This window comes from Hippocampus guttulatus, chromosome 7 (genome assembly GCF_054856545.1).
Source record: "Hippocampus guttulatus isolate MCC_2025c chromosome 7, RoL_Hgut_1.0, whole genome shotgun sequence".
Taxonomy (NCBI): domain Eukaryota; kingdom Metazoa; phylum Chordata; class Actinopteri; order Syngnathiformes; family Syngnathidae; genus Hippocampus; species Hippocampus guttulatus.
The window spans coordinates 18,212,227-18,226,872 of record NC_141267.1 but is presented as its reverse complement, the minus strand read 5'-3'; the positions used below and the strand labels follow the sequence as shown (position 1 = coordinate 18,226,872).

At 45.8% G+C, this 14,646-nt stretch overlaps 1 protein-coding gene across 13 annotated transcripts in view; it reads right to left on the bottom strand.

The window, feature by feature from the left end:
- dab1a (DAB adaptor protein 1a) overlaps positions 1–14,646 on the bottom strand; it is a 192,037-nt gene that overhangs the window by 29,083 nt on the left and 148,308 nt on the right. For all 13 annotated transcript variants that reach the window (XM_086116030.1, XM_086116029.1, XM_086116034.1 and 10 more), the window contains 2 exons: positions 6,685–6,824; positions 2,623–2,721 (listed from right to left, as the gene is read on the bottom strand). In XM_086116030.1, coding sequence (XP_085972156.1) covers positions 2,623–2,721; positions 6,685–6,824 — 239 coding nt within the window. The remainder of the gene's footprint in view (positions 1–2,622; positions 2,722–6,684; positions 6,825–14,646) is intronic.

Below are 14,646 nucleotides of genomic sequence, written 5' to 3'. Positions count from 1 at the left end.
ACTGAAAGTTATTCATTCAGACAAATTATTGATGTAGCAACAAAAAAAAAGATGTGTTTAGGATTCATTTGAAATATCTGTTTGAGAGACATCCCAAATATAATTACTGAAAAAATGAATATTTAATGGAATCGTTTTGTGCTATGAACAAGCTCATTTATTTAAAGAACCACAAAAGCCTTCCCAAATACTTAATGTGCCTGTTGGGGGAGATCATTGCGTACAAGCCTGACAACAACGACTCTCGTATTTTTACAAAGAAGAATTTGAAGGGCAGTGAATTTTAAATAGTGACTTCAAAAGCTCTGAAAATAAGACTTATCTTGACCAATAATATGGCCAGCCTTCAAAACCATTCCCAACCGACGCATTTCTCGCTTGTCACTCTGCTTGAACAATGAAATTGTTTATGAGCATTTCCGGCTATCAGTCAAGTTCCTTGTCTTTTTATTTATGCTTGAGTGGTGCGATTAGCTTGCGAGATATATTTGGCTGGGTCATCACGCATATTAACTGCCAACAGAAAAGATAAACTTCTTTCCCCTGACAGACCGTCAGTATCAATGAAGACCGTTTGCGCAAACACAAAGTCGAAAGAGAGTGATATTTTGTTTTCCCTTCGGGTGAACACTCGCTGTGTCCTGTATCCCCCAAAATGACAAGAAAGCCTTTGATGTCAAATGAGCATCGCATAGGCAACCCTGCCAAAACAAGTTTGGCGTTGGGGTAAAAATGATTACTAGGGTTTTTTTTCAAATAAATAAATGTTTCCGCAAATATCCACTGTAGAATAATTGTCATGGTACGAAATTAAACCCATGAGAAAAGGTGAAAATATTTTTGTACAAATGAGGCTTCAAATTTGCCTTGTGAACCAGTTTTGAATTTTGACTCCTCTCGACAGCACTTTGTGTTCAATAGTGCCATCTAGAGGAGTCAAAAAACAACTGCTTCATGAAGCCAATTTGAAGCTTCATTTTCCCAATAAATTTTTACAGATTTACATTTTTCTTTAAGTCATCTACAAATGACCTGGTTCCGGATCACAAAAGTTTGCCGTCCCCCCCGACATAGCGGGTATAAATGTCACACTGATTAAAACAGTAACAGTAACGCAATTGCGTTTTCAATATGCGCACACGCGTCTGAAAGCGAGCTGGAGAGAGCGAGGGGGGGGGGGGGACACGCCCTCTGTTAAGATTAATGTCTCCTCTCTTCTTCCCCTCCATCTCGACCGCCACGCTCTCTCCGCTCCGGACAACCTTCCCTCCTTCGGGAGAGGGCGGCCATCCATCCTGTGGGCTGAGCCGGCGCATCCATCCGCCCATCTGGCTGAGTGATGCGCAGGCCGGGAATGAGACTGTCAAGAACCCTGAACCTCAGCAGAGTCATTCCGGCTGTCTGTCTCTCTCCGGCTATCCGTTAGGACTGATAGTGAGGACGGCATATCGCTATAGTTAATATTAATGTGCGGCGACAGAGGACAAAGTCTCCCTATGGGGAGCTTTACTTTGACATATGCTAGCTTATTCCCCAACCGTCCCACCGACTCGGTCCTTCTTGTGTCTTTATTTCATCGTCCCCGCATTTCTCGGGGCTGAGACAAAGACCGACGACGGACATAAAAAGAGGCATGACGAACGACACTGCCGGCGGGATGAGCTGGGCTTGCATGAAATACGGCCACCACGCGGGAGGCCACCGGTCACCGGCGCCACGCTTCTGAGTTACGGTTGGATATGTGCCGTCCAGGGGTAAATCTTGAGGATCAGCGCCTTGGCTAATAAAGGCGGCGGCGCGCAGGGCAGCTGGATTCATATTGCGGCTTGCTCTCATTCGCGGTCATTCGGACAAAGTGAGGCGGCTCACGGCGCATATATTTATGGCAGCAAAACACGCTAATCCTGCGCTATGTTGTAAAATTGTGCACCGAGGAAACACGGGTGGTAGAAAAATGGTCCCAAAGTTTGCGGTAGAACCTCAACGACAATTGAGAGAGAGAGAGAGAAAAAAGATCAACTTTCCATAAGAGCAACTTTGATCAATTGATCAAACATTTCAGGTACAGGTAGGAGGAGCCCTTGCTATTTCCTTATTTTTGTAATCACCGCTCGAAAGGAAACACCACTGTGAACAAATGCTAAATTTTGAAATAATATTAGGGACACATCGAAGTAAATAAAATATTAACCCTTTCAAGGACAGCGGTTACTGGAGTGGACAGCTTATGTTAGCAGATGCTAACAATAACATGCTAATGAGGGCGTTTTTGTATTGATTTTAAATTGTCGCTAACCTCAGTAGCGACAGGCGCAAACCCCGACTGGCTGCTAAGAGGCAACTTGACCGAATAAAAAAAAACACAGAAAAGGCTAATCGGCAAACAAACAAGTTGCGTCGTTCGCGTAGCGGCAGACAATGGGACAGCCATGTTCGCTCATCTACTGTTGGCCTTGTTCTCAGGGTTTCAATTAGGGCCTCCTGATTTCCCCTGGGGAGGGGGGGCCTCGATCGCCCAGAGATGCCTCATTAACGGCGGAAACACACAACAATGCCGCATGTTGGCCTACCCATTAACACACACACACACACACACACGGTTAGAAGGAGCCGCTTGCTTACCCCTGACTTCTCATCAAAGATCTTGATCCCTCCGAAGGAAACAGTCAGGAACACTTTCTGCTTGTGTTCCCCTTTGGATCGCGCCGCTGCGGCGATACCCTGAGGGCAGAACAGAACATTGACAAACACAAGCAAATGGAGGAAAAGAGCAGCGCGACATGCTCGACATGTACTTCCGCATCAATGAAGGGGTGAGCCGACGGACCGAGTGAATTCACCATCAGGAAAACAAAGCGCAAGCAAACGTGTTTTTAATCACTTTATGCCAAAAGGAAATTGCATTCAAGCAAACGTTCTCAAATAACTCGAAACGATTTTAACTCCCAACTCTTGTGTTCTTAGCTAGCGCCGATACCCACTGAGCCATCCAGCCGCCGCTAACATTATCCAAGAATGTTACAAAATAGTCAGTTGGATTCTTCAGCTCGCCAAAATCCAGCCTTCAACCTAATCTGTTGGGTCAAAAAAATGTAACCCTGCCTTATGCAAAAGTAACTATTTGCGCAAAATCCACAGCCCCCCTAGTGGCCAGGTTAGGAAAAGCACCCCGCATTTTTTTTGTACCAGTGTGTATACCGTCACCACCACACGCTTGGCGCTCAGATGTCTTGTGAAGTACAAGTTGACAAACCGAGTCATCGCAAAATCAAAAGCCAGAGACAAAATAAGACAGGACAGGCGCGGGCCGGAGTTCATTTGCAACGCCTGGTCAAAACATAACCCGTGGCAATGGCCCAAAAATGACACGCCGATGATTAATAAGCGGGCACGACGGCACCGATGAGGGCGAGGCGTTCGCCCGGGGCGGGAGGCGGGAGAAGCAGCTCGCATGAAAGAGAAGGTGAAGGAGATCAGAGAAAAGCTCTTGATGGATTTGCTGTAGTGCTAAATGAGGAGGAGGGAAGGCGTTTGATCAATGAGCTGTCTCTCCTCTCCTCGGCCGTTGCGCCACCTCAAGCCCCCCCCCCCCTTTCCACCCCCCAAATCAAATACCTCCTGTAGGAACAATGAAACTTCCAACTCTTGAAGACGCGGTGTTGAAATACGTTTCACGCTCTTACTGTCAATAAGTGGGAGACGATTCATATAAAATCACTTTGAGGAAATGAAAATAACACTCTTTTTTTCCCACACAGTTTTCCAAGAAGATGGCCAAATGCTAATCTGGAATGCGCACACTCACTGGCGAGATTCCAGCCTGCTGCGGCGCCGAAACTTGTTGAGAGCCACCCCATCAAGTGACGTGGAACAGGACAAGAACCGAACGCCAGGTGGAATACACCGAGTGTTCGGCATATACGGCGAGGGGACGAAGGCCTGCCCGCTGAACGTCGGGGAAGAAGAGAGGGTCAGGCTACCCTCGCGCGTTAAACCAAGTCGCGGATAAACTTGTTGACGAGGAACAAGTGTATCTGCCAAGTGACGTGGAACAGGACTAAAACGCCGACTGAAACGCACACGCTTGCCGGTGAGATTCAGCCAACTGTTAAAGCATACGCTTGTTGAGGAAGTGATGAGAGAGTCAGTTGAGGCACCCAGAAGACGAGAGGGCAAATGCCAAGAGGGAGGTCCCCACTCATTGGCGAGATGCAGCCAATAGTTATGCGCACACACACACATGCTGGCAAGATATAAACTGCTGTTACGTATACACTCGCCGGCGAGAGGTTGAGAGCCAGCACGTGAAGCTTCTCTCTCGTCAAAAAGCTCATGCTCCACCCCTGGTTGTCACGGTGACAGAATTTACACACGCCAATGGCCCAATACAGTGGTACCTCTACTTACAAAACGAATTGGTTCTGGAAGAAATTTCTTAACTCGAAAATTTTGGAAGTAGGGACGCGGTTCCCATGTAAATGCCCTAATCCGTTCCAAGCTCCCTGAAAATGAAGACATAAATGTTTTCTAAAGCATAAAGATGCATCAAAATATGTCACAAATAGATTATTGCACAATAAATGAGAGAGTTGTGCTTCATGTAAAAAACAAAGAAGAGAGTAAAGAATAGAAATAACGGTCATGAACTTTTAACTGCGTCCTCATCGTTTTTTGGGTTTTTTTTTTGCCCTATTTAGTCCATGTTTTCTCAGTAGAGGTTTTTGCCGGACGTTTTGTCAAGAATTGATCCAAGAACGTTCGCTTTTGTTGGCTTTTAACAATCCTTCGAAAATGTCCAAGGCAAACCTCAGCATAGTGAGCGATCGCCCGACTGGTGAACACTTTTTCGGGGTGATTCACATTGACGTAAAACCATCGGAACACAACGAATGGCGAGGACGCTGCATTGACACGTCTATTTATCTATCTACACACATACGGCAGCGGTCCCTCTCAGCCAATGGGATGCCAGGAAGATGCCAGGTAATAGCCAATAGCAGAGCAGCTATGAGTATGTTGCGTTCAGGAATCTCGGAGCTTTGAGTAGCAGCCCACAATGTGTTTCTACCTTTCGTATTTTGAAATTTCTTTCGTAACAAGAGGCAATATTTTCCTCTTGCGGCGTTTTGCAACTTGAAAATTTCGTATGAAGAGACGTTCGTAAGTAGAGGTACCGCTGTAGCATAAGGGACTGGATGACGGCTGGTTCATCTGCAGAACATGAGACAAAGTCTCTATCTGAAGAGGGTTTTTATCCAATTGCCTGTTTTAAATGGTGAAAAGAAAAAGCCATAGAAGTCTCCTTTAAACCCGGCTGCTGGTTCCTCATCCATCTTCATCCTCCCTTCGTCTTCCTCACTCACCTCTCATCCAAATTATTCTCCGGCGCGGCTTCCCTTTTTCTTGCTAACTAGTCCATCTGTCTTCCTCTGCCTGTAATTGTTCCTGTCCTTGCAAATGAGACTTTCACCCCGCGCGCCCCTCTCTCATCCATATAGCTCCCCTCGCCTCTTGATGGAAAACTTGCTGCAAAGAATATAAAGACGGTCACTCCAAGGCAATGTGCGAGACCCCCTGAAAAAAAAAAATAAAGGCCTGCGCTCTAATAAATATTTGTGCTACATCTGCTCTTTATTTATTTTTTTTTAATTTCCACCTTGCCATCAGAGCAACGCAGCGGTCGGTGATTAATTAAAGACTTGGTGAAAAATAGAGGCCTCCCTTTTCTGAAACTCCTTTCTACGTTCTTTCGTGTCCACCGATCCACAACAGAAACCAGCACCCTTTGTAGTCGAGCAAATAAAGACGTTGTAAAATTCAAGACCTCCCTCTCCAATAAATGACTACGTCACACGATCTATTTTTCTTTCAGGTCCACGATGACGCAAGAGCAACATACCATACTGACACTTGCTGCAGTTGAAGAAATAAAGACCATGTTAAAAGAAAAAATGAGCGCCTTCCTATCTCATGACTCCTTTTTGCATTCTTACAATGCCGCAAATTCAACGTGGCAGTCTGACACTGCAGGTGAGTCGGTAAAGGCACTAAAAAATATATAAAATAAAGTAAAATAAAGGCCTACCCTCTAAAAAAATGCCTGTTTTGCATCTCACTTGTTCATTGTCACCATGTCACAAGAGAAAATTAACAGCCTGACTTGCCAGGCGTGAGTAAAGAAAAAAACCCCCCAAAAAATAAAGGCCGAGCCTCTAATAAATACAAGTATTACATCTCCTATTTTTATATGCACCACGTTTACGTAGCCCTACAACTGCCAAAAGAGTCAGTTGTAGGGCTACGTAAACACCCTGTTTAAAAAAAAAAAAAAAGCCTCGCTCTCAAATAAATGCCTTTGAACATTACTGCCATGCTACAAACGTACTGCAACAGCCAGACTTTTTCAGCAGTTAAGCATGTAAAGACTCGAGTCTCAAAAATAAAGGCTTCCTCTCCGATAAATACCCGCGCGACAGCTCCTTTCGCATTCGTACCACTTCCATAAAAGCGACGACGCAAAAATAAAGGCCTACCCTCAAATAAAGGCCTTCGTTGACGCTATGTCGGACGATCGAAGTCACGGTCGGGCACTCGCCAGTTGAGAAAGAAAAGATTTTGGGTCGCTATTTGAAGACGGTAACGTGATGATAATATAAGAGGTATTTCGAGGCCGGCTGTCCTTACCTTGAGCTTCATCATGGAATCCTGACAGAGTTTGTCTCCGCGGGCCGCTGTGACCTCGTCCAGGCCGATGAGCTTCGCCTTGTAGCGGACGCCGTCGCCCTTAAAGCGCCTGATGAGAGTCGCTTCGCTGCGATCCTGCCCTGCAGATACACACACGCACGCGCACACACACACACACACACACATACACACTTTTAAGCCTGACGTTCAAGGTTCTCCACCATTTTTTTTTACCTTGGGGATAATCAATCTCGCGCGCTAGACATGACCTGAGCTGAGTTACCAAAAAATAAATAAAAATAAATCAGATGAATGACACTGGTCAATACGCTCATGTTCGTCTCTTTGTGGACAACTTTTTTTTTTCTCTTCCATTGTATGAGAATGTCAGCATCGTGTAAGTGTCGGCTTTTGTGTTCCCGTGTTGACCTTGCTCCTCTCCACTTACCGCATGTTAGCACCGGTCTTGAATACAGAACAGAGGAAGAGGAGGAGCCTCACTGTGTTATTTTTTCATATGTAATTTATCGTCAAAAGTATTGGGTCACCTCGCCATGAGTTGGCGGTGGCGAGTCCCGTTTCCTTGATCATTTGTGTCGTTTTGTTGCGTAATTCTTTCAATGTTTTTAATCTGCAGTCCAGTCCAGTAAACGCTCTAAATCAGCAGATAAAGCCGACGACTGCCCACGCAGTGTAATGATAATGCAGTGTCGCTCGTATAATACATCGACGCATTAGCGCCGCGACCCCTCAGAAGGTCGTACAGTGGTGGAGGGAACGAAGAGGTCCCCCTCCCCGTCTTCATTGTTGGGAGTGTTCCCGGGCAACAAATGTGGAAGTGGCGGTAACGTTTCTGGTTACAAGTGAAGGCATACTCATCGACAAATGTAATTCGCTAGCTTGGCAATGAAGTGCTGTCTCTGTGAGTGAAAATACGTATCATTGTTAAGCAAAGTGTTGAGGTTAAAAAAAAAAAAAAAAGTGACCCCCCCTCTCCTCCACACACACACACACACACACACACACACACACACACACACACACACACATCTCACAGAAACACACAGTCATGCATAAAGTGAACACTGAGGGAATCTGCCAACATGCCAGTCATGGCTGCTGCTCGACGGGTCAACACACACACGCGCGCGCACGCACACGTACACGCAAACGCACACACACACACACACACTGGTGGCGTCTTTACCCTCAAAGAAACACAGGGGCACGTACAAAGTGAACACTGAGGGAATCTGCCAGTCATGGCTGCTGCTCAACGGGGGGACGACAACACACGCACGCAAGGACACACAGACGGGAGTGGGGAGATGAAGAAGACCAAGGATTGTGATGGATGGTTGAATGAGCAAGGCCTCCCTGGATAAATGTCACTCAGGATTAGAGCGTTATGACAGCCAGAAGCCCCGTTGACACACACACGCACACACACACACACACACACACACACACACACACACACACACACACACACACACACACACACACACACACACACACACACACACACACACACACACACACACACACACTTGTGATCGATGGCAGGTAGAGTACAGTGGGGTCCTTCATGAAAGCCCCAGGCATCGCCTCTGGCAACTGTAACCTCCTGTCCGCTCAATGCATCCCCTCTCAGCCAGACGGCTTCTCCATCAACGTTGTCAGCCACACATGGAATTGTATCCCCCCCCCCATCACCTTGGCCTCCGCGATGGCTCGTCTTTGGCCTTCTCCTCAAGGTTTGGCCATCAAATCTTTGCTTAAAGAGGCCTGGAGTCTACCTGTCACAACCCCATACAATGTTTCAATCAGTCTTACACGGCAAGACCTTCAAGTAGGATCAAAGCCCAAAAGGTAGGAAGAGCTGCAATGTTGTGCATCATCCTGTTGAATGATAAAACAACTTCTGCACAGCGACTGCCGGTCTGCCGCAAGAAATTATCCGACTTTATTTATTCATCGGTCAGAAAATGATGAGTGTATGTTATGCTTCGTTCCTCTATCTATGCCAGCCACATACAAAGGCAGGCAGAATGTATGCACCAAATGGTGCAGCTACATATGTAGACGGGTCATATCACAATACTGGCATGCATATGTTCTTTATCCTCTGCTAAGAACAACTAATATTATTGCTGTGGTGAAAAGCTAAAACAACAGTGCGTCTCAACATACGGATGTCTTATACTGTCCCCAGGTGGCCAAGGCCAATTTACACATTTACGATCTTTCATGATTTTTAATTTTTTTTTTTTAATGGACAGCCCGCACATACAGGTATTTACTGTAATCATGACTCCAATACTTCTCTTAGGTTGGTGACAGATTATGACATGTTTTGATTTGCGTACAAATCTGGATTATTTCACCACTGTAGGGGCAGTTAAATATTTAGCAGGGCATCCATGGCGGCAGTCGATTTTTATTTGGAAAATAACATTATGTTGAGATGGAATTCATCAGAAACATTATTAATTGTGGCACGAACAAGACTTACAGAAATCCAAGATGTCATTTGTAAGGTTTGTTTGGGTCCTTTATTTCCCCAAAAGAAGACAAACTATCGATGCTGCACTTTCCTAAAGTGACGTGTCAGTTACATGTTTCTGAGATGCTGTAAACGTGCACTGGGGGGAAAATGATCACGTATAACTTCAGTGGTGCAAAAAAAACACCAGACGCCCCGTCGTCCGCAGCAACTGCCTAACAATTGGCGTGCGACACCGATTTTCCTTCGCCAATCTGAGATTAGCCATGATCCGGTCTCTAGATATGTAACGCGCTTGTTTTTTTAGTTTTTTTTTTACAGCAGTCGGGTGTTTTTTTTCTGGCAGCTGGCGTCTTGTATCCGGGACCTCCAGATGTAACTGCAGCTGGGACGCTTCCCGAGCAACACTCGACGGCTTCGCAATTAATCCCGCTCCGTCGCGCGACGTTTGCGTGTCTGCGCACTATTTCACCACGCCGGAGACAAAGCGCTCGCTCGAAGCCCCACAAAGGAAAAGCCAGTTCCAGCCCGGCAAGATTGATTTAACGCATAAAAGCTGGCACTTGACTGACGAGTCGCGGATGCAAATGTGCAACGGCAAGTGTAAAATGCGATGATAAAGTGCGAGTCATCGAGGAAACAAATTGCCTCGCGCGTTTACTGACGCCTGCGCTTTTTCTTTATAGTGTTGCCGCACGACGGCTGTCGGTTTTATTTTTCAAAGAAAAGTTTGTGCCGTAAAAGCATTCCAGTGCTCTCATCTAAACCCTACAGATTTATTTTTCTAATAGAGACAAGGAAGGGCCTATCAAAAATGGAATCGTTTTCGATTGTTTCAAAGCAATAATCCAATAGATTTTTTTTGGATCATGAATAGGGAAGTTATTGTTGTAAATTGTTGGAAGTATTGTTGTCCATCTATCCAGCTAGCTAGCAAACTAGCCGCTAGCTAGCAAGCCTGGCTTAACGTTTCAAACAAGGAGTAGGTTTCAAGTAAAGTTTCAAGCCAGGACGAGAGTGATCGAGTTCTGAATGACCGTTTTCAAGCCAGGTTTAGTTTTTCAGAGAAATATTTCCAGATAGGGTTGTGGTTACTGTCCAAATCTTAGCACATCAAATATTTTCTTCATCCATCCATTATCCCCAAGTTAATGATTCCAAACCATACCATAACATATTATAAGGCTGAAGATTTTTCATTGTCAACTCTCATCCAATTCCAATTTCGAACCAAGACTCAATCCCATTTTGGATGATCTTGGAAGCCAACTTTAATTCAATTGTTCATTCAACTACGAAGCATTGTCTAGTATTTGGTGTCATTTTTCTTATCGCTGTTGCTTTGCAAACTTTGCCACCCGCTGCACTGACCCGGACCTACGCGAGTCCAGATGCGAGGTAGACTGTGTACGGGTGTGTTGTGAGCACGCACAAATGTGGCCTGAAGCAACGGCTCCCTGGTTTGTGCCCCCCCCGCCGGACCAGACGCGTCGATGTCAAGGTCACTTTGAAGGAGCAGATGGGAAGAACTTTTAAATTGTGGAGACAGTTGCCTCCTGAGGGGAGACTGGGGCGGGCGTGGGGGTCACTTTTTTGCCGCGATCTGCACTACGATGGCCTTTTCTGAGTGAAAGTTTTACTCTCCTGTGTCCATTTGCGAAATGAAGCAACAGTTATGTTCCCAGTTCAGGAGCCGTGTCCTTTCGGAAGTTCCATTTGAAGTCGTTTGATGATGTCAAAACAACTCAAAGGCTGTCCTGAAAGGCTCCTTCAAAGATGGCTTTGCTATTTTCCTCTGTGGCCTGTGCTGAATAAAATATTCAGTCCGGTGTTCCCAAACTTTATCGCGGTTTATCATTTGTGCTCCCACTATATTGCGTATATATATTTTTATGACAGTATCTGGACGCTTAGCTGTTTTTTTTTTCCAAATTAGCTTGAAATGCTAGCTGACGTGGCAGTGAATGTCACAAAAAGCAGCCGAGTTTGGCAGAAAGTGGAAAATCCTTTAGAAATTAGGCCAAGCGCTTGCTTCAAGCTGTTTATTGTGACTGCCAGCTGACGTTTACTTTCAAACCAAACATAAAACGAAGAAAATGACACATTCGTTTTCCCTCATGAAAGTGCGCTAACGCACGAGGCAAAGGACGAGCTAACAAAAAAATAGCATCGATTATCCTCTCCATTATTCCATCGCCTTCGGATGGATTTTTACATTTGCAATTTTGTCTTTTTGTGTTTGAATATGTTGTGGGTGTAAAAATGTGTGTGTGTGTGTGTGTGTGTGTGTGTGTGTTTTTTTAAAGGTTGAATTTGTTTTTGTTATCAAATTGCGCTGCTAGTTATGCTAACATATGATCACATACATTGCGGTCAAGTCAAGTCATAAATCCGTTCGACTGCTAAACTTGCCGCAGGTTTTATTTTTTTTCCCCCTTTGTTCCCCTCCCTCGCCGCTTGTTGTTATGTAGCCACAAAGCAGCACGGGGTTATTCTTCGAAGGTGTTAATTGTTGTTTCTCAACGTCTGATTTGAGGGAAGCACCTCGAGCATCTCGTGGAGTCAAAGAGGCAGACGGCTCATCTCGCCGCCGCTTTGAGTCGTGCTGTACTTATTCTGCCGTTTAAACCACAACAAGGCGGGCGCGCATTCTGCGCGAGGCCGGAACATGAAACGAAATCCGCTTGCGTGTACATCAACTTTTTGATTAGCGCTAATGAAGGTGATTTTTGTGTATGAGCGTAAAACAGTCCAACTGCAACCTACAACGATTTTCTCTTGCGGAACGGTTGTCCTCGAACGTGAAATATCGCCACGGGCAAAATGGCCGGCTGTGTTTGTATTGACACGTGTGCATATCTGATTGTTGGTGATGTTGCTGTGTGTGCACCTGTAGGCCGTCCGCCTTCTGACAAGCTGTCACGACAGGATTTAACAACAAAAAAAAACGTCCTCATCCTGTCATGCAACACTGAATCGAGTGCCCCTCCGGGCCTGCACCGCGGGCCACTCATGCAGCATGACAATCATTACAAGAGGCATGCTTACACAGTCTGTTTTGTGTGCGCGCGTGCGTGCGTCACTTGAGACGCTTGCCGTGAGAGCATCAGGCAACTCCTTCCAAAACCAAAGTGTTTCCTCTTGCCACTTGAAGTCACTGGTTTAAAAAAAAAAAAAAATATATATATATATATATATATATATATATATATATATACACAGGGCGGCCCGATAGTCCAGTGGTTAGCACGTCGACTTCACAGTGCAGAGGTACCGGGTTCAATTCCAGCTCCGGCCTCCCTGTGTGGAGTTTGCATGTTCTCCCCGGGCCTGCGTGGGTTTTCTCCGGGTCCTCCGGTTTCCTCCCACATTCCAAAAACATGCATGGCAGGCTGATTGAACACTCTAAAAATTGTCCCAAGGTGTGAATGTGAGCGTGGATGGCTGTTCGTCTCCGTGTGCCCTGCGATTGGCTGGCAACCGATTCAGGGTGTCCCCCGCCTACTGCCCGAAGACAGCTGGGATAGGCTCCAGCACCCCCCGCGACCCTAGTGAGGATCAAGCGGTTCGGAAAATGGATGGATGGATATATATACACAGGTATATATATATAAAAAATAATAATACGGTTCCTAATGAAGCCACTCCCTTGCATGGCTCGGTCGGGATGAGCAAAGCGGCCCCGGAGGAACATCACAAGAGGATCACCACCTGCTCGTGTGCGCTTTCATCGCCTTCCGCAAAGGAAAAGTCTCATTCACTTGCATGTTTGCACTCAAGTGGAAACTCTCCATTCAGACTCAAACAACCATTTGCTTATCTTCCAGCCCTGTTTGCCGGAAATGTCTCACGCCGTGGGGGTTTGGCCTTTTTTTTTTTTTCTTCCTCATCCTCAAGTCTTGACTGCAAACAGCAGTAAGTTCAGATGGGATCCCGCACAATTCTCACATTCTGTGAAGACTTTCTACAGATGAAAACTAGACGCCGGGCAGCATGGAGCACGTTTGTCGCTGGGGCAATGGCGAATGACGATGCCCTGCATGGATCACCCAAAAAAAAAAATAATAATAATAAAAAGTTAGTGTGGACTTGGCCGTAGTTCATTTAAGTTTCTTGCTACTTCTCTTGTTCGAAGCCTTTTCCACTGAGGACAGAACTTAAAGAAAAAAACTAGCGTCGCGTTCAACTCTTCTAGGCCTGCTTTGTTGTCAAGCCGCTCAATATCACACAAATAACAAATGTCCTTTCACTACTCAGCAGGGCAAGCATGTTGTCCTCTATTGCGTGCGTGTGCGCGTGTGACTATGATTTCTCCTTTTGTGCAAATTATGAGCAGTGAGCCAACTGTTGCTATGGCGACAGTAATTGGTAATGCAGCGGAGGAGCCGAACACAAGACGTTTGCGACGTGCACAAGTGCACAAACTATCACACACACACACACACACACACACACACACACACACACACACACACACACACACACACACACACACACACACACACACACACACAGCGACCATGGTGGACTGGCTAAATAAAAGGCTTTTAGTTCCATATCTTTTTTGCGTGTGATGGTGGGATGTTTTTGACGATGAATGTGTCATCTCGGCGGTTTATTCCAACGAGTGGGCGAGTGAGGCCTGTTGGAAATTTGATGGGTATGATGGAAAGTTGCCTCGTCTTTTGATGCATGATAGAGCTCCGTCAAACTGGATGAAAGCTTACATTATTAACATGCACATAGTTTGATGGATTTGGATTTTTTTTTTTAAATAAATCCTATTTTGCACATGAGTTTTCATTTGCATTTTAATTGTCCTGTTTGTTCCAGATTTGTAGTTTCCCCTTTTTTTGTGACGAACTGCGCATGTAATAGACATTATGATCTGATTTGCACCTTGGGCTTGTTAGTTTGCTTGTTTGTTTTACAATTCTTGTGCACTATGTTGTAGCAATTCTCAGTCAACACAAGCTTTACATTCCAACTATATCCATCCATCCATTTTCCAATCCGCTTCATCCTCACACGGGTCGCGGGGGGTGCTGAAGCCCATCCCAGCTGTCTTCGGGCAGTAGGCGGGGGGGGGGGGACACCCTGAACCGGTTGCCCCCCAATCGCAGGACACACAGAGACGAACATCCATCCGCGCTCACCCTCACACCTCGGGACGATTTCGAGTGTTCAATCAGCCTGCCATGGATGTTTTTGGAATGTGGGAGGAAACCCACGCAGGCCTGGGGAAAACATGCAAACTCCACACAGGAAGGCCGGAGCCGGGATCGAACCCACAACCTCTCCACTGTGAGGTGGACATGCTAACCACTCGACCACACCGGTCAGCACTATTCCGATTAAATATTTCTTTAAATTTTAAGATGATTTATTTCAACTATTCCCTCTCACTCTGGGAGGACTCCAGTTTACTTGGTACGTCGTCTTTTTTTTTTTTAACT